The sequence below is a fragment of the Geospiza fortis genome, unplaced genomic scaffold (assembly GCF_000277835.1).
Source record: "Geospiza fortis unplaced genomic scaffold, GeoFor_1.0 scaffold32, whole genome shotgun sequence".
NCBI classification, from domain to species: domain Eukaryota; kingdom Metazoa; phylum Chordata; class Aves; order Passeriformes; family Thraupidae; genus Geospiza; species Geospiza fortis.
The window spans coordinates 1,728,828-1,751,640 of NW_005054428.1; the positions used below are offsets into that span (position 1 = coordinate 1,728,828).

Below are 22,813 nucleotides of genomic sequence, written 5' to 3' on the forward strand. Positions count from 1 at the left end.
GCAGGAATGGTGGCCCCTGGAGAGGGTTTGGATTTTTTTTTTTTTGTGCTTTTAATTTTTTTTTACCTTTCCTAAAGAGGCTGGAGGCAATTTCAGACTTGCCTCGTGTCCAAACATTGCTTTGCCCATGGAGGGAGAGGCAGAGGTCTTGTTCCAGCACTGGCTGCTTGTCCACAGGGTGGATTTAACAGGGAATTGTCCCTCCCTCACCCAAACCCAAATTCTTTGGGATTACTGAGGGGTCTCTGTGCTCAGGGCTGGTTTGCAGCAGCCCCTTGAAGAAGGAATCGCTGTTAAAAGTTCAAGGCTGTGCTTGGTAAATGGTATTTGGGGGAAAAAAATATTGTTCTGTTCTGGGATACACGAGGAAAAGAACTGGGAATCCAGCTGTGAGGGTTGCTGGATTTCATCAAGGAATCTGAACAAAAATCCAAAAACTCCTCATGGCATTTCTCACACTGACCCAGCACAGTCAGAGGGGGCTGAGGATCCACTTGGCCAGCAGCTGATGCGTTTAAGTGTTTTTATTTGGTTTGCTTATTTATTTTTTTGATGCAGCCACTTAATCTCAAGTTCAGGTGTGTGGCTGCTTGTGACCTTTGAAGAATTTCTTGCTTGCCCTGAAATAATGGTTATTTTGGTGATGTCTCAGCTGTTCCATCAGAGATTTCATCCCAGGGAGGGTTTTTGAAGCATTCTTCTCCTCAGGGCTCTGCAGAGCATGAGGATTTTTGGATCAGTAGCTGAGTACATGAGTAATTTCTGGCTCTGGGTTCTCTGCAAATCTCAGGTCTGTTTTTTTTAATTTCTTAGAAAAAGGTAACACACATTTAAATAAATATAACAGGTTGGATGTGTTAAGGAAAATATTTGTACCATTTTTGCTTGACAAACACATTTAAATTCTTTAAAAAATACCCCCAAGTGAATGTTTTGAAGCCTATTTTTTATTGAGCCCCGTGCTAAGCTGAAGGAATGTGATCTCAGATTTCCTGCATGTCTATCCACAGGGATGTATATCCACTGTCTTTGCTAGGGATGGCTTAAAAAATATTTATTTTCCTTGAAATCTTTAATATTTGACCTGCAGATCATTTCCTTGATGCCATTCCAGCTTTGAGCCGTGATGAGCTCAGCTGGGAAGTGCTGGGAAGTGTTTTCCAGGTATTTTTGGTCACCAGTGTGAGCTGGTTTCTAATTAAACAGAAGCTCACACCTTATCTCATTAGAGACACGATAACAAGCGTGCGCAGCACTGGCTGATCATCGGGAATGGATTCCCTGAGTCTGGCAGGGTCAGAAAAGGGGATTTTGTGTCACTGGATGGTCTCGTTCTCCTGGTCTGCACGGAGGTGGCACTTTGCTCCTGGTTTGGATTTGTTGGGATGATTTATCCAGGCCCTGCACGGGACCCGGCAGGTACAGCTGGAATATGGCCAGGAGGAACTGAGTGCACCTGGGACTGCTTTCCTTGGGATTCAGGGGAAGTTATGGAACTTTTGGCCTCAGTGGTGGCTCTGGGCGTCACCTCTCAATTTGCCACCTGCAGGTGCCTTCACCAGTAAATATGGACGACAAAAGGCCCCAAAATTGAGTTGTTTCTCATTAATTAAAGTTCTGGAATGTTCTGCCCGGGTAGGTGGTGGAGTCCCCATCCCTGGGGGTGTTTAACAAAGCCTGGATGTGGCACTGGGTGCCAGGGTTCAGTTGAGGTGTTGGGGCTGGGCTGGACTCAATGGTCTTGAAGGTCTCTCTCAACCCAGTGATCCTGGGAATTCTGGGAATTCTGTGATTCTGTGATTCTGTGAATCCTGCAGCTGCCCCAACCCTGGAAGGTCCCAGACCAGGTTGGAAACAACCTGGGGGAGTGGAAGGTGGGTGAGCTTTAAGGTCCCCCCAGCCCAAACCATTCCATGGTTCCATGAATCCATGCCCAAGTAGAAATCCAGCAGGTGGATGCAGCAAACACAAACCTTCCACACGAGCTCCTCCCTTGGTGGGTTCCCGTGGCCCCAAATGAAGATCCCTGTTCCCAAAGAGTGGGAGTGGGGTGAGGCTGGGGCGAATCCTGCCCATCCTTCACCCCAATCCCCTGGCAGCTGCTGGGGTGATCTCCCCTGTGTGGCTTTGTCCTCATGGCTGCATCCTGTTCCCATTTGGAGCCCTCAAATCCTTACAGGGATAAAGGGAAGGAAAATGTCAGGAAGCGGCACTGTCTGAAGAAATGGAGCAAGGAAAAGGCAGCACCAGGATTCCTGGGTTTTAAACTGGCATTTAAATCTTGGAATGGCTGTTCCACCCCAGGCAGGAGCCTCCAGGTTCTTACTTTGATATAGAATTGTTCAATTAATGATTATTTGTCCTGTAGCTTTGCTGGACTCTCAGTTTTGTCCCACCAAAGCGCAGAGCTCTTCCCCATCCAAATCCACCTCAGGTGTCCCAAAAAGCCACCCAAATCCACTGGAAGCAGAAGATGCTGGAAGAAATATTTGGCCAGACTGCATCCCTGTGTCGGAGTCAGGAATTTCTGAGGGATGCCATGGGATTGAAAGGGTGGAGACTCCCTGGAGTGGAGGAGATCCTGTCTGGGGTTCTGAGCACGTGGAAAATCCTGCTCTGGGTTTTGTCCCGTGCCCCCAGCCAGTGCTGGTGCCGTGGATTCCTGAGGAACAGGTTTATGAGGGGAAAAACCAGAAGAGAGGGACACGCAGCCAATGGGGTCCCTACATAAATATTTGCCTTCATCTACAAGAAGGATCTGTTAAGAAGAGGCCAATCACCTGGAAATGACCCAAACCACGTTCTGCTGCTCGTTAAGCCCTGCCTGTTTCCCTGGCACAAGGTGTGTTTTTGTATGAGCAGACAAGGCAGTTCTGTGAGCCTGTGATGACAAGGGAGCAAACACTGCCCAGACTTGACTCTGCCCTCGCTGCAAAGCTCCCGACATTCCCTCCAAACTCAGTCATGCTTTCTCTCCCTTTCCTGTTAAACAAATGCATATCTTGATTTCGAGTTATTTGTGCTCTCTGTGTGCACTCCAGAGCTCCAAAAACACAAGGTTTTCCCCCCTGGATCTGGTGTGGGGAACAGCAGGATTTTCCAGGGGGGACAGGTCTTCACACCCTTCCCAGCTGTCTGAAATTGGGATCGGTCTAGAATTGCCTAGAATTGGGATTTGGCTTGGAATTTTTAACCAGAATTGCACATGGAGGTGTGTGTGTGTGTGCACAGAGAACTGGAGGATAAAAATATAGATGTATAAATAAATATACAAAAATAAATATATACATTAATATATATACGCATATAGATAAGTAAATATATACAAGATATAAATAAAAATAAATATGTCTATATAAAATATAATATCTATATTAAAATATAGATATGTAAATAAATATATATATAGTAATGTTATATATATATATTTATATATATATATATATATACACACACACATATAGATAAATAAATATATATAAGATATAAATATCCACAGTATCCTTTGGAAAGGAGGGGCTGGGTAAGGAAAATCTCCACCTCGTGCAGCTGGCTCTGCATTCCCTGGTGAATCCCTTTCCAGCAGCTCCACCTTGCCTGGGAAAATATTTACCTGGAGAAAAGCTGTGTTAATTAACCCAGCCACGGAGTGGGAGCACAGCAGAGGCTTTGTGGGGCTGAGGGTGGCACTGGGGACAGGCAGGGACTTGCTCGCGGTGTCACATTCGTATTTCTGGGTTTGTCACCGTTTCTGTTATGTGACAAAATGTAAATGAATGTCAGGATTTGCTCTCCATGAGGCTCTGGAAAAGGGAGATTTCCAGACTGAAGAAAGGATCAGAAACTCTGGGTTTGCCTGTAGGAAATAAGTGGATTATTTGTTTCTATTTCTGCCTTTCATTGAGGGTAGGGAAAAGCCCCATTGCCTTTGGTCCTGAATCAGCTGGGAAAATTTCCTTGTTGAATTTCCACTGAGATTCCAATTATTTTTTCATTTAAACAGAAATCTTTCAGCATCTCCTCTGTATATTTAATAAATAAGACCCAGACTGGCACAACACATCACTGTGTGTTCCTGCATCCAGAAAGTGGAAAATCTGATTTATTTTGATTTTCACACTTTCACAGGTGCAGAAATTCCCAAACAAAAAAAATATTGCCAAGCGAAAATGCTTTTGCACCATCCTAATGGAGACAATTTTTAATATATTTGTATTTTTGCGGTATTAATATATTTGCATTTTTACATTCTTTAGAGCACCAAGGAACTTGGTTAACACAAAGCTGGAATTCTGTCCATGAGGAAAGGGCAGCCTTGTGTGGTACTGCAGGGCAGCAGGGAAAGGGAAAATTCCTGCTCCTCTCTCCTGCATGCAAAGCAAACTGGCAGCTTTTTGTGATATCAGCTGGAAGGATCCCTTCAGTGGGGCTGAACAATAATCTCAGAGTCGGTTTTAATTCCATTCTGTTTAAATCTTATTGCACTTTGCTTAATTGCTTCTGCTTTGTCGTTAACGAGACAAAGAGCAGTTTGTGTAAGGGAAAAATTGTCGAGCAGCAGAGCTGGAATTTGCATGTTAAAAGTTTCCTTTTTTTATTGTTTTCATTGCCTTCCAATCCCTCGTTTGGTTTGGTTTTGTTCAGTCCTACAAAGCTGCTGTGCCCCGCAGGTGACATCACCGGGCTGGCTGTGTCCTGCCAGGGCATCCTTAGGGAAAACTCCCCTGGATCATGCCCAGGAAGGCTCTGCATGGGCAGGACCAGCCCTGCTCACACATGGATGGGGCAGAACCTCCCTGCCCCAGCCCTCCAGCAGCCCGGGCACTTCTGCAAGCTGCCAAAAGGGTCCCTCTCTCAGGATATTTGCAAAACACACCAAAATTCCTCATTTTTCCCATTATTGCTCCAGCTCCCTAAGCAACCAGCGGTCAGGAAAGCGGGGACTGAGCCAAACAATGCAACCCATGGCACTTCTTGGGGGTTTTTGCTGGGTTTTTTTGTTTTTTTTTTTTCCCAGTTATTTTCTTGAGTGAATCCTGAGGGGAATGCTACTCTCAGCATGGAATGCCAAATAAAGGAAAGGAAATGGCATTAATTCAGCTGGAGGGAACTTGGGAAAAGCTGCTCCTCCCTGGTGTTCCCCCGCTGTGGAGAGCCAGCAAAGGCTGAGTTACCACGAGCTGAAAAGGGCACATTTGCAACTTTACTGCAGAGCTTTCCCAGGGTCCTTGTTGGAACAAACTTCCGAGGGAAGCAGTGGAATCTCATCCCTGGAAGTGCTCAGAAAACGAGCGGCCATGTGCTTTGGTGTCTTGGTTTGGAAAGCCAGGAGTCTGCTGAGGAAGGCAGGAGCCTCCCCTGAAATGGAGAATGTAAACCCTCCCCACCCCTCTGAATTGCTATAAATTTTAAATTAAGGGGCTCTCAGGCAAAAATATGGGAGCAGGAATAACAGTTCTTTAATAGGGAAGAAAATAAAAGCATAAAATAAACAATGCCGTAAACTAAACCAACACTGGCAGAGTCAGAACCCAGGCTGACACCCTGTAGGTCAGGGTGCTGGCAGCAGTCCCATTGGAATTGTGGCTCAGCCCTCCTGCAGTGCCAGGGGTGGTTCTGCTGGAGCAGGGATCCTGGAGAAAGGTGCAGTCTCTGCCTCTGGAGATCCAGGGCAAGAGGCAGCTGCTGTTCCTCTGGGCAATCCGGTGCAGGAGCCGTGCTGGTGTTCCAGAATCTCCAGATTCTATCCGGGTAGGAATGCTTGGCTCCTCCCTCTGGGCTCCCATCTCCCAATGGGATGCTGTAGTTCTTATCAGCCCTGCAGGACATTCAATGGCTGTTAACCGCCAGTGTCTCCCCAGTTGTGGAAGAGATAAGGAACACTGCCCACTTGACAGAAGACAACTGCCCCAGCTCTAACAGATGGGAAATAGATACAATTTGCTTGACAATCCAGAACATTTGGGAACATGGTGGGATTGGGTGGAAGGCTGGACTTGTCCTGGAGAGCTTTTCCAACATGAATAATTTGGTGTTTCTGTGGAAATCCTGCAGGAGTTACGCAGGCTGGTGTGGGGTCTGGATCCTGGGTGGTCAAATCCGTGTGGATAAAGCGCTGGGAATATGTTGGGAATGGGGATTAACTCGTTATTGCCACAGCCACAAGGTCCCTGCTGCTGCCTCCTGGCTGCCCTCAGCTCTGCTTTGGGGGGTCCTTCACTGGTCATCCCACCGGTGTGGCTGCAGCCCTCCTGCTGCTCCAGGAATTGTTCTCCTGGATTCCAGAGGAGAGGAGGCTCCAAATTGGTCCCTCACGGACAGCTCAGCCCAGGTGTGTGAGCAGCAGCTGCACCTGGGGCTGGCTGGGCTTCATTCAGGGCAGAGGAGATCAGAGAAGGGCTGGGACAGAGCTGGGGGGCTGCTTGAGCTCTGCTTCCCTCCCTGAGGGCTGGAATACAGGTTGGATACTAGGAAGAAGTTTTTTACAGAAAGAGTGATAAAGTTCTGGAATGTTCTGCCCGGGGAGGTGGTGGAGTCACCATCCCTGGGGGTGTTTAACAAAGCCTGGATGTGGCACTGGGTGCCAGGGTTCAGTTGAGGTGCTGGGGCTGGGCTGGACTCAATGATCTTGAAGGTCTCTTCCAACCCAGTGATTCTGGGAATTCTGGGAATTCTGTGGATCTGTGTTGGGTTCCTGTGCTGGGAGTTTGGGATCTCAGCTCCTGCTGGAGCTGGGATTTGTGCTGGGCTTGAAGGATGAGCCAGGCTCTGGCACATCCCAGGGTCAGCTCCAGGCTGGGCTCTCCCTGACCCACTGCAGCTCCCAAACCAGGCTGGAAAATGGGCTTTTCTGGGAGCCCTGCTCATCCCAGCACTGCTTTCAGACCCCTCCAGAGTGCGGCCCAGGCTCAGAGCACCGGGTGGGTGTCTGCAATCTGCCCTCCGCTCTCCTTCTGAGCAGTCTGGCAGCCTGAGCTCTGCTGGGGTTCATCGTCCTGGCTCAGCTTCCCTTGGAGCTTTTCCCTGTGCTCCGTGCCAAGGCTGGAGCTCAGCCGGAGCAGGAGGAGCAGCAGGGCAGTGCCTGGTGTGGGGTCATCCTCCACCCTCAGCCGCAGAGCTGCTGGGGCAGCTCCAGTTCCCGGAAATGAAGGAGGCAGGATCAGCTTCCTGAACTGAATTCCTGAATGGAAGGAGCTCCCTCCATCTCGGGGGCTGGAGCTTGGGTGTGCCCTCTGCAGAAGGGTCAGATTCACCCTGGAGCAAGATCCAGGCTTCTCAAACTGGGAAATAATCTTAGAAAAATCCCTTCCTGTACCTGCCTTGGTGTGGTGTTGGAGATGTGGGCATCCACGGGCTGTGAGGGCATCCATGGGCTGTGTGGGCATCCGTGGGCTGTGTGAGCATCCGTGGGCTGTGTGAGCATCCACGGGCTGTTGGATTTTGGATGAGGGACACAGAGAAGGGAGCAGGGAGTGAGGAGCCAGTCCTGACTCCATGGGAATGGCCAGATTTGGTGTGTGAATCCATGGATTGGTGTGTGAATTCATGGATTTGTGTGTGAATCCATGGATTGGTGTGTGTGAAAGCATGGATTGGTGTGTGAATCCATGGACTGGTGTGTGAATTCATGGATTTGTGTGTGAATCCATGGATTGGTGTGTGTGAATCCATGGATTGGTGTGCATGAATCCGTGGATTGGCGTGTGAATCCATGGATTGGTGTGTGTGAATCCATGGACTGGTGTGTGTGAATCCATGGATTGGTGTGTGAATACATGGATTGGTGTGTGTGCATCCATGGATTGGTGTGTGCATGCATGGATTGGTGTGTGAATCTGTGGATTGGTGTGTGTGAATCCATGGATTGGTATGTGAATCCATGGATTTGTGTGTGGATCCATGGATTGGTGTGTGCATCCATGGATTGGTGTGTGAATCCATGGACTGGTGTGTGAATCCAAGGATTTCTGGGTGTCCATGGAAGCAAATCTAGTCAGTATCCAAGGAGAGGCTCATCCAGGGAGGGTCAGGGCTGTGGGATCGACGCCTTCCCACTGCAATCCTGAGGTTGAGCAGGAATCACAAACTCCCTCTCAACTGCAGTTGTCCCTTCCTTCTGTTATTTTTTCCCCACTCCTGTGGTTTGAAGGGATGCAGAAACATTCTGGGAGGTTTCTCAATCCCTGGGTTCAAGCAGGGGAGTCTCTGCAGGGGAACGCCTTTCCAGGGAAAGGCCATTTCTGCCTTCCCTGTGTTCAGGGCTCGTGGCCTTGGATGGAATCACTGCTCACCACGAGTTGCCTCCCCGTCCTGGGATGGGCAGCCTGGAGTGGTCAGTCCTGGGGAATTCTGAAGGAATCATTAGGCAGGAGTGGTTTAAAAATATTAAACAGCGACTTCTAAATAGTGAGAAGGGAGAGCAGCAGGGATTTGCACAATCCCATGGAGGAAATGAGCTGGGAATGCTCAGAATTCCTCACAGGCACTGGACCTCGAGGGTCATCTTGAATGTCTCTAAAAAAATTGATTTTCTTGAATTTTAGTTGCCAGAAAACAGGATCAGTGTCCTTATAAATGTGAGAAACCCCTGAGAAGCCCTCTGGAATAAGGGAGTGCCTGCAGGGGCAGGAGCCAGGCTGCAAATCCCACTTTTAGTGATGGAAACGGAGCAGCAGGAGCTGGGAGGGAGCTGGGGCTGCCTGGAGGCTGAGCCAGGGCCCTGTCCTGCCTGGGCAGAGCCAAGTGCTGCTCCAAGGAATTCATGGAAGTGCTGCTGCTTTGCTCCATACCTGCCTTTCCGTGGCTCCCCAGGCTGCACAGGGCTTGCTGCTTTTTTTTTCTTCCTCCCCCCACTTCTAGTTTTGATGGTGATATTTCTGGGAATATTTAGCTCTCAAATATGCAGATTTTGCAATAATTTCTCTGTTGTGACTCAAATGCTTTTCTGGAAAGCCTCTTTGAAGTGATGAAATTCTCTAGATTAACCCTTCGCCTTGAATAAACGCAGAGTTGGGTTCGTTCATCTTTTCCTCAGTGCCCCTCTCTGCCTGGAAAGGTGGGAGGGAAAACTGCAGAAACCCTCGGGGATAAAAATAAAAAGTGAATAAGCACAAACTTTTAATCCTGGATTTTTTTAATGAGCAGAGAAAGTCTCCTGGCTGCCTCCCCATCTGTTTCCTGTTAAGAGGATCCCTCTTTATCTCCGTGGGTCTCTCCCTTCCCAGAGGATCCCAGCCGCCCCAGGCCCCCAGTGCTGAGTCACAGCCCAGCTGTGGAACAGGGAAGTGTCCCCATCTGGAAATGGGGACTCACTCAGAGATGAACTTGCCCAGTTTCACACAGGAAATGTGTAACCAAAGTGGGAACTGAACCCAAATCTCTCCAGTTTAGCCCTGGGTTTTCTTCTCCCCTCAGCGATCCACGGCAGCTCAGCAGATGTTCATCAAATCTGAGGGCCCAAACATGTGAATTCCAGAATCCTGGAATGGTTTGGGTTGGAAGGACCTTAAATCCCACCCAGTGTCACCCATGCCGTGGCACTGGAAAGATCCCACTGTGCCAGGTGCTCCAGCCCCAATGCCCAGCCTGGCCTTGGGCACTGCCAGGGCTCCAGGGGCAGCCACAGCTGCTCTGGCAATTCCAGCCCAGCCCCTGCCCACCCTGCCAGGGAACAATTCCCAATTGCCAAGATCCCATCCAGCCCTGCCCTCTGGCACTGGCAGCCATTCCCTGGCTCCTGTCCCTCCATCCTTGTCCCCAGTCCCTCTGCAGCTCTCCTGGAGCCCCTTCAGGCCCTGGAAAGGGATCTCAGATCTCCCCAGAACATTTTATCCTTTTATTCAGCTGAACACCCCCAGCTCTCCCAGCCTTTCCTCACAGGAAAGGTGCTGGGAGGTGTTGGGAGGTCAGTGGAAGGTGGGTGTGGACCAACTCAATGGTTTCCTTGAAACTGAAGATGTCTAAAGGCAAAACTCAAGACTAAATAAGAGCTTTGGAGGAAGGGCTGGGCCAGGAGGAGAAATAACTGATCCATGAGGGGGAATAGCTGGGCCAGGAGAAGGAATCCCTGGGTCAAACGAGGAATACCCGGTTCAGATGAGGAATATCTGATCCAGAGGAGGAATACCCAGTTTAGATAAGGAATACCTGGGCCAGGAGGAGAAATACCTGGGTCAGATGAGGAATTCCTGGGCCAGAAGGAGGAATATATAGAAATACCTTGGCCAGCAGTGGGAATACCTGGTCTAGGAGATGGAATAGAGGGGGAGGAGGAACACCTGCTCCAGGAGGGGAATAACTGCTGCAAGGGAAGGGATAACTGGGCCAGGAGGGGGAATGCTTGGGCCAATCAGGAGAAATACCCAATCCAGGAGGAGAAAAACTGTTGAGATTTATCTTCTTTTCTGCCAGGGTCGGGATTAAATGTGTGAGATGGCATTTCTTGTTGGGACTCAGATGTTTGTTAGTTCTTATCTCTGTCACAGTCCCACAAACCCTGAGTTCTGCAGCACTTCACTCTCACACACTGAAAAGGGAGCCCCATCTCTCTCTCTACAAGGCCTTTTAAGGATAAACTGTCCAATTAAGAAATGACAACTAAATTATTTTCACTTTTAACCCAATAACCAATCACACGGGCCTGCAATGGGGACTTTTTTATCCAGTGGCACAAAACCACCCAAACCCATGGAGAAGAAGGGGAAGGAGGAGAAGAAGCGGGAGAATGAGAAGAAGAAGGAGAAGAGGAAGAGAAGGGAGAAGGAAAAGGAGAAGGAGGAGGAAGAGGAGGAGGAGAAGGAGGAGGAGGAGGAGAAGGAGAAGGAGAAGGAGAAGGAGAAGGAGAAGGAGAAGGAGAAGGAGAAGGAGAAGGAGGATTGGCCTCCACCCCAAGTCTCCATCTTGCTCCATATCTATTACTATACTCTAAACCCCAAACTCTGAGTTTCCCACCCTGTGATCTCACACACTTCTATCCAAACTCCACACCCACAATCCCAGTTCTGTCATTCCATTCTGGAAGCTTCTCCACGGCCTCAGGTCAGTGCAGTGTTCTGTGGGGGTCAGTGCCTGGCAGCACAGAAAGTCCCAAATTCTCTGTACCCAGGGTTCCAGCAGAAGCCCTGGACTGGAGGAGCAGAGCCCGCAGTGCTGTTTGCTCTGCGCGTTGGTGTCACTCCAGGGAGGTGGGAGCACCCCAGGGCTCTGTTTGTGCCCTGCTGTGGTTACCTGGGCCTGTCTCCAGCAGGGCTCTGGCTGCTCCTGCAGAGGTGGAACTGCAGGATCTGCACACCCTGAGCCCAGCCTGCTCTTCCTTCCACAGGCTGAGCTCAGCCCTGGGCAAACAAGAGGGGGACACCACCAAAGCTCCACTCTGCCCATTGCACTGTGAGTAACCTCTGCTTTCTCCACCCTGGCTGCTCTCCCTGCCCTTTGCAGTGGGCTCCACCTGCGAGCAGGACCTGCTTTTCTCTTTGTCCAATTTATTTTGCTTTCACTTCTATTAATTGGAGAAATTTCTGACTGAGTCCTCCCAGTGCTGCATTTTTATATTTCTGTGTCCAGTTCTGGTCCCTCAGTTTGGGAAGGACTTTGAGATGCCTGAGAGCATCCAGAGGGGGCAACGAGGCTGGAGAGGGGCTGGGAACACAAACCCAGACATGCCATGGCAGCAGCTGGGATCCGTGTGCCCCATAATCCATGGGGCTTTCTCCTTTAGGATTTGCTGTCATTGTTCCAGTGCCACCTGAGCGAAAGAGAGAATGGAAATGGTGAAGGGTTGGTTGTAGAATCATGGAATATCCTGAGTTGGAAGGGACCAAGGATGATCAACCTGCCCCAAACAACCCCACCCTGGCCATCCCTGCAGCGCTGCCCAAATTTCTCCCCCATCCTTCATCTCCCCCATCCCTCACTCTCACACAATCATGGAATGTGCTGAGCTGGAAGGGACCCACAGGGATGATCAATGCCAAAGCCAAACCCTGCCCAGAGTCCCCAGCAAGCCCAGCCTGGGCATCCCTGGAGCTCTGGCAGCCTCGGGGCCGTGCCCATTCCCTGGGCAGCCTGGGCAGTGCCAGCACCCTCTGGGGGAAGAACCTTGCCCTGAGCTCCAGCCTGAGCTGCCCTGGCCCAGCTCCAGCCGTGCCCTGGCTGCTGTCCCTGGCCTAGAGCAGAGATGGGAGCTGCCTCTCATGAATTTCCCCTTTTCTTCCTCCTTCCCTCTGGATCCTTAGTGCAGAAACCCTCCCAGGCTTCATTTTTTTTCTCCCAGTTTTTGTTGCACTGTTAAATTTCCCTTTGGGAAGTCTCAGCCTGGATTAACTGCATCCAGCCAGGAGAATTATCCTTTGCCACTGGCATTTCAGGAGCCTCATTCCCAGTAATGGAATAAAGATGTCCAGAGTAGCCTGGACTGGCCTGGAATGGCCCTGCTTGCTGCTGTGGGCAGCCAGGTGTGTTTGTTTGTTGGCTTGTTCTTGAATAGTGCAGAATTCCTAAAAAATAAAAATCAGCTGGGGCCCATGTGTTCAGCAGAGGAGAATGAGGATGGTCTGAACATTTGGGTTGGTATTGAATTAACTCAAGAATTTTCTTTGCAAGCATAATTATTAAACATTTAGGAATTTATATGTGGCCTATAGGAGAAAATTCAGTATTATAATGTTGTCCAGGTTGAGTTGGGAATTCTTAAACGTGAATATATTAATTTGTGGCAGCTCATTCTGTTCTTGCTGAAAAAAATCCCTGCTTAAATCCACTTCTACCCAGTTAATGTTCTCTGTCCCTGCTTAAATCCAATTCTCCCAGGTTAAAAAGCTCAGTGTGTCACGAGTGGGGCAAACCCCAGCAATCTGTGCAGAAATCAAGGTGATAAATCAGCTCCACGAGTGCCTTTGATCTTGAATAAATGCTGGGCTCAAAGTCTAGCCCAGACCACGGGCAGGGTTAGTCAGCACTGAGGGCTCTCTGAAAAGGGGTTTCAAAATGTAATTAAATCCTTCTCCCAGCAAGGAGCCTGATTCCCTCAGCAAGTCAGGGCAAGAGCAGGTGCTCTGCAGGTCCTGGGAAGGGTTGAAGCTGGTGCTGGAAGGGAGCAGGACCTGGATTTGAGGGAAAAAAGGTGAAGTTCAAGGCTAGAACTGATTTTGTGTCAATTCCCTGAGGTGTGGTGTCACAGGTGGACTTATCCAGCCAGTAAAAAATGACATCTCAGGGGAACCCATGTCCCTGAACTGAGCCCCTCATGGGGGATCCATTGTCCCCACTGGGTCCCTGCCTCTCTCCATGAGGGAGATGTGTCCCAGGACTTGCACCCTCCATTTGGCCGTGTGAGGTGACACTTTTCAGAGAGTTTGTGTTGTGTCCCAGGTGTCCCAGTATCACTAGACTGCTAAATTCAGCTAAATCCCCTAAACTCCAGGTTCCTTTTCTCACTGAGCCCACACGGTTGTAGGAGTGAATGAGCAGTGAGGAGTCCTTGGAGGACTTTGTGGATTCTCCTGCTGGTTCTCCACCCTTCAGGAGGAAGCTGGGCCATCGCTGAGCTCAAATCTCAGTCCCCTGCTCCTCCCCGCTCTGCTGGACTGGCACTTCAGCCCCATCCCCAGGGAACACAGGGTTTGGAATAATTTCCTCTAATTAATGCAGTGTAATCCTGTCCTAGCAAGGCACCGCACCACAGGGCAGGCAATACCTTCAGAAAGAAGGATAATAATTTATTTGTCATTATAAATCACACCTATCAATTAATTTCATTTAGAAAACACCTCCCTTCTTTTCCTTCAGAGCATCCCACCCCTTTCCATTCCATCTCCTGGAGACACTGGCTGATTCCAAAGTGGTCAGGGTGCAATTCCAGTGCAATTCCCTGCCGGAGTGTCCCATCAGGAGCTGTGTTTGCTCAGGGTGGTTAATGGGGTTTGATAGAAACAGCCCACGATGACACCCCACGTGTGTGTCACAGAAATTGGATTTGCACCTTTGTTTGGTGACAAAAGGCAGGAAATTAAAGAGGCAACAGTTCAATAAAAGCTCCTCTTCACCTGCCTTTGTTGTAGGTGACACTGAAGATTAGCACAGCTCAAGAGCAGCTTTTATCCAGACAAGATGCCTTGTTATTTGTCAGGGATGTAAGAAGTGTGAGGCAGGGCTTTGGAGTCAGTCGGTTTGGAAGGAAAATACAATTATACAAACTTTAAACCCCTGAATGTTTGCAGAAGATTAGGAGGAACTCCAGTTTGAAAGTGTTTTAATTCATTTTTCCAAATTGTGTCTGTTTCAAGTTCCTGTCTTTGGTTGCTGCCAGGTTTTGTGAGCATTAAACCGAGTCCCTGAGGTTTGCCTGAGCGCAATTTATGTTTAGGTTTAGGCAGACATTCAATGAGTTGTTCTGAATTATTTGTGTACAAAATATTTACTGTTAACCCCTCCCCCCGAATGAGCAGCGGTTAATTACTTACACACAAAAGCTAAAGAATTTTTTTTGTCTCTTTTTCTTTTGTATGTAATTACAGAAATGTGGGAAATACTTTTCCAAGGCTTTTGAACTCCAAAGTGGAACAGAAGGAAGACACAGGGGGACATCCACCGTTCAGTGTTATTTTCCTTGCACAGGAGAGAGAGAGAGAGAGAGAGAAGAAAAAACGGATCTTTCTGAGATGAGCACTAAAGTCTCAAGTTTTCAAAGGTTTGCATAACAAACAAGAGACACATTGTGGGTTGCATCTTGACTTTGAAGGCTTGCCACTGTCAACTGAAATAAAATGGCAAGGTTTAAAGCCTTAACCAAGTTCACAAGGAAAATATTTGGACTGAAAGTTTTGGAAAGTTTTCTCTCTTTGAAGTAGTTTGTCATGTGTTACCAATGTGAACTTTATTGACCTTGAAACGTTTTTTTTTTTGAATCAAATAGCAACTAGTGACACTTTAGTCAAATCTTAAATCAACAACCATCTCCTGGCGGCTCCAGCTTCGTAGCAAATGCAGGCAAAACAGGGAATCTACAGAGGAGACCTTTATTATTCCTAAATGAAGCCTGCCAAAACCTTCCCGAAATAGCATTCAAAGACCCTTTTAAGGTCATGGATCCTGAACAAAGCCAGAAGAGCACAAAAAAGGCTGAGGAAAGTCCAAGAAAGAGGCTTCCCAAAGGAGAGGCTTTCCAAGGCAGTATTTCATCCCCAACTACGTACCAGGGCAGCTCTGCTCCTTCCCAAGGAACCCCTCTCCGAGATATCATCTCGCAGCAGCACTTTTCCGGCTCTTTGCCCGTTCCACGAGAGGAGCCTCAGGAGAAGCCCGGCCACCAGAAACAAGCCAAGCCCTCCTCCTTTGACCACCCCGCCCACGTCCCGCAGCTTCAGCAGCACGCACTGGCACCAGCATTTATGTCCCCGGGGAAGCCGGAGCATGTCCTGGAAGGTCCCACATGGCAGCTAGTTGATCCAGTCAGGCCAGGGCCCTCCGGCTCCTTCCCGTCCGCCGGGCTGCACGCCCACCACGGCCAGCTCCTCCCATCCCACTCGCCCATCATTCCCACCGAGGACATGCCGGCCGTGCAGAAGGTCTTCATCCCCCGCCCTGCCCAGGTGTCCCTGAAGCAAGCTGAGGAGGTGCACAAGAAGGAGAAGAAGCCCCAGAAGCCAGGCAAGTACATCTGCCAGTACTGCAGCAGGCCCTGCGCCAAGCCCAGCGTGCTCCAGAAACACATCAGGTCCCACACGGGCGAGAGGCCCTACCCTTGCATTCCATGCGGCTTCTCCTTCAAGACGAAGAGCAATCTGTACAAACACAGGAAGTCCCATGCTCACCGGATCAAAGCTGGGCTGGCCTCAGGGATCGGAGCAGAGATGTACCCCTCGAGCCTGGAGATGGAGCGCATCGGTGGGGAGGACTTCGAGGAGCCGACGGAAGGGGAGAGCACGGACTCGGAGGAGGAGACGGCGGCGATGTCGGGGCACACCGTGGAGCTGTCGCCCAGGCAGAAACACACCCTGCTCTCCAGCAGCCTGCTGAGCGCAGGGAGCCAAGGCTCCAGCCACGACCGCTGCTCATTGTCCCATTCCAGCATGTCCCAGTCCCTCGAGGACAGCTCCCAGTTTGTGGAGCCGTCGTCGGAGCACGCCCTGAGCCATAAGTCCGAGGACACCCACACCATCAAGCAGAAGCTGGCGCTGCGCCTGAGCGAGCGCAAGAAGGTGATCGACGAGCAGGCGTTCCTGAGCCCCGGCAGCAAAGGCAGCACGGAGTCCGGGTACTTCTCCAGATCCGAGAGCGCGGAGCAGCAGATCAGCCCTCCCAACACCAACGCCAAATCCTACGCCGAGATCATCTTCGGGAAGTGTGGGAGGATTGGGCAGAGGACAGCGGCGCTGGCTGCAAACACAACCCAGGGGTTCCCACACCTGTCCGGCGATGAGAAGCCCAGCATGGTCCCGTTGTCTGTGCCTAGAACACAGGTGATCGAACACATCACTAAGCTAATTACCATTAACGAAGCTGTTGTGGATACCAGTGAAATCGACAGCGTGAAGCCCAGAAGAAGCTCTCTTTCTAGGCGTAGCAGCATTGAATCCCCAAAGTCTGGTGCGTACAGAGAACCGTTTCAGTTCGATATCAAGTCTGGCTCCAGCAGCCAGCTGGATGCAGCGAAAGTGTTGGCATCCCACGGTGAAAAAATGAAGCCCGAACAATCATTGTTGTCACTTCAGCAATCCCACAGTGCCACAGAGACAGTGCCTCTCCTAAGAAGCCACTCAATGCCTTCTGCTGCATGCACTATAAGCTCCCCACACACCTTTAGAGGTAGCTACTCATTCGATGATCACATCATGGAGCCGGAAGTCTTAAGCCGCAGCCAAGCGTTCTCCTCGCACCCTCGAATGCTAAAACGCCAACCAGCTATCGAGCTACCCTTGGGAGTGGAATACGTCTCGGAGGAGGTTGGCTCTGCCAGCAAAGAAACTGTTCCCAAACCTCCCGAGGAGCCTGAAACCAAGGAAAGCGATCTTACCAAAAAGTCCCGCAAGGGCCCGAAGGCGAAAGGGTTCATGTACGAGTGCAACGTGTGCGGCGCTCGCTACAAGAAAAGGGACAACTACGAGGCCCACAAGAAGTACTACTGCTCAGAACTGCAGCTCTCCAAGCCCCGCTCTGCCACGTCCCACACCTCCTCAGAGCCGGAGAAGAGCACGGCGGATCCCGACGTGTGGCCTCAGATGATGCATTACAAGCTGGGCAGCACCTTGGAGCTCACCCCGCTGCGCAAGAGGCGGAAGGAGAAGAGCCTTGGGGATGATGAGGAACCTCCATCTTTCGAAATGTCTGACACCCCTTCCTCCAGCACCGGCCCAGGCACTCAGTTTGCAAACCTGGCCTCGTCTGAGGTGGCTCTAAACCTGACCCGCGAATCCATGAAGTCACCAGCAGACTCGGGAAAATCCGCACCTTCCGAGGCCAGTGCCAGCTTCCATTCCAGGAACACCAAACCAGCTTCGAGCGCGGAGGGCAAGGAGAGGAGAACAACCTCCAAGGAGATCTCTGTCATCCAGCACACAAGCTCCTTTGAGAAGTCAGACTCCATCGAGCAGCCCAGCAGCTTGGAAGAGGACAAGCCCCTGTCCCAGTTCCCATCTCAGCCCACGCCCCAGCACAGCCGCCCCCCTCACTCCCTGCAGCCCAGGCTGGTCCGCCAGCCCAACATCCAGGTCCCTGAGATTCTGGTCACGGAAGAGCCAGACAGACCAGAAACAGAGCCAGAACCTCCTCCGAAAGAGCCAGAGAAAACCGAGGAGTTCCAGTGGCCGCCCAGTCCTCCGGGGAGTCCAGCTTTGAGTCCGTCTCTCTCACCCGGAGCCCCAGTCAGGAGAGCAGCCTATCCCACGGCTCCAGCCACTCCGTCTCCTTTGACCGGGATGACCACACCAAGCCAGAGTCGAGTAGCCAGCCCTCCGAATCCCACCCAAAACCTCCTGGCGTTGGCTCCCATATGCTGATGGTCCCCAGCCACCATCACCATTCCAGGGAAATGCGGAGATCTGCTTCCGAGCAGACGCCCAACGTGTCCCACCCTTCCCAGATGTCAGAGACTCGCAGCAAATCCTTCGACTACGGGAGTTTGTCATCCACTCCTGCCTCCACCCCTGGCCCCTCCACCTCCTCGGCCCCCCAGGAGAGGAGGAAATGCTTCCTGGTGCGGCAGGCGTCCCTCACCAGGCACCCCGAGCACGAGCCAGACCCGGCCCCGCTGGGCTGGCCGGACACGGAGGATCCAGCTCCTTCTTCAAGTAAATCTCCTGCTACGAGTTTGCCCCATCAGCCGACCACGTCCTCCCCTTTGCCCTCTCACGGCGCCTACCCAAGTGACAAGAGCCAGCCAAAGGACAGCCCCGAGCCATCCTACAGCCCGCCATACACAGAGGCTCTGCAGGTGTTCCACCACCCCGTGCCACAGCTGACGCTGCACGAGAAGCACTTCATGGCCCCTCAGGTTTCCATATTCCCCTACCAGCACCTCCTGCCACAGCCGGGGCAGTCTGCAGAGCTCTTCGCTGCACACACCATGTCTGACATCCTCTCTGCCCAGTTCTCCATGCCTCAGATCCCTCCCTCCATATTCCAGACCCCGCCGCTGCCCCTCCCGCAAACGCTCATCCACCCGGGCCCACTCCACATCGCTCCTCCCTTGATGTCTCACCCCGCCGAGGTGTCCTTCAGGCACCCTTCGTTCCTGCCCGTGCACTACCCTGGCTCCTCCCCGATCCCCTCAGCCTTCTTCCTGCCTCTCCAGTCCCAGTTTGCCCTCCACTTGCCAGGTGATGCTGGTGGACATTTGCCACAGCTCAAATCCAGTTTGTTCTCAGCAGCAGGAAGCTCCAGCCTGTCCCCGTGCACGGATTATGACTCGGACAGCAGGTTGCACCCTCTGACCTGCACAGCGAGTCCCGCGCTCTCTGTCACCGTGACCCAGCTCGTTGTCCCCACCCGGACAGAGCCCATGGTGTCCCTGGTTGTCCCCGTCCGCATCCAGACCAACATGCCCTCCTACGGCAGCGCCATGTACACCACGCTCTCCCAGATCCTGGTCACGCAGTCCCAGTGCAGCTCCTCCACCATCGTCCTCCCCAAATTCGATGACCGCCAGCCCAAGGGCGCCCTGGTGTGCAGCGCTGATGTCCACGGGCTGGGGTTTGACCTGGCCCAGATGATCACAGAGGAGCAGAGAAGCCTTTTCCAGAGCCCATACCTGAGAGTTCCCCTGCCCTTACCGGAAAGAAAGGGCTACATGCCCCTCACCTGCCCCTCAGACAGCGTCCTCGGCCTGGAAGGGGGCCCTTCCACGGTTGGGGGGAGCAAAAGGATGCTGTCCCCAGCCGGCAGTTTGGAGCTGACGATGGAGACACAGCAGCAGAAGAGAGTGAAGGAGGAGGAAGTGTCTGAAGCAGAAGAGAAGCTGGAAGTGGTGAAGCCACCCAGTGCAGCAGAGGAAGGGAAAAAGCAGGATAAATCTCACTTCCTTGCAGAAAGCCAAGACAGGGTGGAGGTTGAGACACCACCCGGCGTGTCTGTGGAGCAGTCGGAGCCAAAGGAAACCCCGAGCAGTTCCCAGCAGGCAGCGTCCCGGCCGGGCTCCCCGAGCTTTGAGGCACTGCCGGAGTACGAGCAGCCAGCTGGCAAACAGTTCCTCAGCCAGGAGCCTCTGCAGCCCGTCAAGAAGGAAGACTCCAAAGAACCGGTGGAGCAGCCTCCACCAACCCCTGCCAGCACTGCCCCCGTGCCTGAGGGCGCCGCCAGCGCAGGGAAGGCTCGGGAAGGCACTGACACCAAGAAGGTCCTGCAGTTCCCCAGTCTCCACACAACCACTAATGTCAGTTGGTGCTATTTGAACTACATCAAGCCAAATCACACCCAGCAAGCGGATGGGCGCTCCTCGGTGTATGCCAGCTGGTGCATCAGCCTCTACAACCCCAACCTGCCCGGGGTGTCCACCAAGGCAGCCCTGGCCCTGCTGAGGTCCAAGCAGAAGGTGAGCAAGGAGACCTACACCATGGCCACCGCGCCGCGGCCCGAGGCGGGCAGGCTGGTCCCGGCCAGCTCCAGGAAGCCCAAAATGACCGAGGTAATGCAATCCTATCTCTTTCTCCTGATCCATTTGGATGCGTGGGTAGCGGGGGCTGAGGGCCGGGGCGTGGCTGTGCTCAGCGTGGTCGGGGTTTACTCGTCCCGCTGGCGCTGTGGGAAGCGCCTGTTCTCGGTGAAACTCTTAGAGTGAAGAGCCCAAACCCCACAGAAAGCCCAACCCAGGAGGCAGGAGAGCCTGCTCCCAGGCCAGGTTTCTGTTCTCCAGTTCCTACTTGCTTTGTAGCCCAAAAAGTAGGAATCACCACCACCACCACCACCCCACGAGCCACCACAGCTCCAGCACAAAGGATTAGACTTCATTTGCATTTGTCTTGATATTTCAAACAGCTTTACAACTTCTTTCTTTCTTTTTTTTTTTTTGTTTAAACGCTGTTATAATTCCCTGCATTTTGCATGTTAGAAATGAAGCAAAAGGATTACCTTGGGGAAATGGGATTCTGTCTGGTTGTGCATCTGCTCATCTCACATTAATGAACATGGAGAGGCATGCTTAAAAGTATTTAAAAAATATTAAAAGGAGATTTGCAAGTGTATTTAGGCCCCTGAAGAAGCACAAAGGCTGACGGTGACATTTATAAAAGTGCCTCAGCGGGTCAGACACGTTTTGTTAAACATCCCTGTGGTTTGGTCCATTTGGTCCATAGCTGTCCACCTGTTTTTCCAGGTATTTAAGGATATTTTATGCCTGGTTTTAGAGTTAAGACTTCACAGTGGCTTCCCAGGGGCAGGGCTCCCCCAAGGCATTGCCCACACAGGCACAGAATTCTTAAGACCCTCCTGAGCTGCCTAATTTTATGTATCTCATTTTAAAGCCAGACTTTACCCTTCCTGCTTAATGCTGAACCAAACAGATCCCTTTAATCCAGATCATGTTCATGTAGATTAGCAAACAGAATTGCTCTAAAGATTTTGCAATTTGATATTCATCTCAAGTCAATTTATATTGATGGATTATTCATTTTATTTCTGTGTCATGAAATGAACTCTGAATATTAAATTTATCATAATCGCTGCTGCAGCTGCTGCTTATAAATATGTCTTAAAATACACAGTAGAATCGCTTTGATTCAATAAATCTTTATTTCTATTCAGCATTTCCATCACTCTCCTGCAGAAATCCAAGAGACAGATTTCTAGGGACAACGGGGGCAGATAATTACCTGAGCAGTGCAATAACCACGCTGAGATTTATGCACTATTTCTCCAAGGGTTTTATCCGAGTGGTGCCACAGCACCCTGGGTTTCAATCCCTAAAGGAAGTGCCTGTGCTGCTCTGAGCCCTGCTCTTTGCCATGGTGCTAAAACCCACACCCAGTGAGTGTCCAGAGGTACCAGACCTTCCCGCCCTGAAGGGAAGGGTTAAACAGGGGTTAAAAGGTTCAGCCCTCACTCATCCAAACCCACATTTCACTGCATGCATTGCCCCCAAAGCCTCTAAACCCTCTCAGCAAACCCCTCCAAGCTGCCTGGCAGTGCAGGTTCAGGTCCCCATGGCTCAGTTTGTGAAGAGCTCACCCTGCCCAGCTCACCTGGAACCAGTGGATCCCAAATCCAGCCGTCCTCCCGTGTGGCTGGCAGAGCCCTGAGAGCTGCAGCAGAGATAAATCGAACTCCTTTCAAGCACAGCACCAATTTGTGGTCAATGGGAGTGAAATCCTCCGTGCAGGGTGTAAAACACGGGTAGGGAAGCAGCAGCTGCCAGGACGTTCAGCCCTCGCTCATCCAAACCCACATTTCACTGCATGCATTTCCCCTAAAGCCTCTAAACCCCCTCAGCCAACCCCTCCAAGCTGCCTGGCAGTGCAGGTTCAGGTTCCCATGGCTCAGTTTGTGAAGAGCTCACCCTGCCCAGTTCACCTGGAACCAGCGGATCCAAACCCAGCCCTGCTCCCCACATGGCTGGCAGAGCCCTGAGAGCTGCAGCAGAGATAAATCGAACTCCTTTCAAGCACAGCACCAATTTGTGATCAGTGGGGGTGAAATCCTCCGTGCAGGGTGTAAAACACGGGTGGGGAAGCAGCAGCTGCCAGGACGTGCAGCAGCAGTAGCATCACTCCAGGGTTGGAGTCCAGCCCTCAGCTAACTCTACTCTGGCTCCTTCCCCTCCACATTCCCTCCTTCATGTAACTCCAGGGTGTCAGTTCCTCCCAGGAGATGTAAAAAGCTCTGGTGTTTTGTACAGTTATGCATGCAGCAAACAGTAGCTCTGTACGTGCTGTCTCCGTCCTTGGCTTGGGGTTTAAATTTCCAGTGGGATTTACTGAGCAGAAAATTCTGGAATTCTGGAGTGGCTGCGGGCTCCAGCATGCATGTAGGGATGGCTGGTGACACTGTACTGGGGCTTGCACTCTCTGTAAATTCCAACAAGACTGTAAAAGGGGATAGCAGTGACTGTATGATTTTGGCTCTCTGGTGCCTTTCATCTGTCAATGTTTTTTGTGCTTTCGAAAGTTGCAATAAATAAACCTCGTGCTACATCTAGCAAGTCAGTTGTTTTGTATTCCTCAGTAAACCTGGGAAGGTTGTCCCTAGCAGTGCTCTGAGCCCGTAGCTCCCATCAGGAGGTGAAGTCACAACCCTAAAAGTTTAATTTTTGAGGGTTCTGAGTGTCTCCTGCTGCTGATTTCCTCACTGTCATCTCCATGCCCACAGCCACCAGCTCAAGACCATTCCT

At 51.2% G+C, this 22,813-nt stretch overlaps 1 protein-coding gene across 1 annotated transcript in view; it reads left to right on the top strand.

Moving 5' to 3' along the window:
* HIVEP3 (HIVEP zinc finger 3) overlaps nt 1-22,813 on the top strand; it is a 305,383-nt gene that overhangs the window by 216,729 nt on the left and 65,841 nt on the right. Inside the window, 2 exon segments of the mRNA XM_031061871.1 lie at nt 14,514-17,802; nt 17,805-20,116. Of these exon segments, the coding sequence (XP_030917731.1) occupies nt 15,081-17,802; nt 17,805-20,116 (5,034 nt within the window). The 5' untranslated portion in view covers nt 14,514-15,080.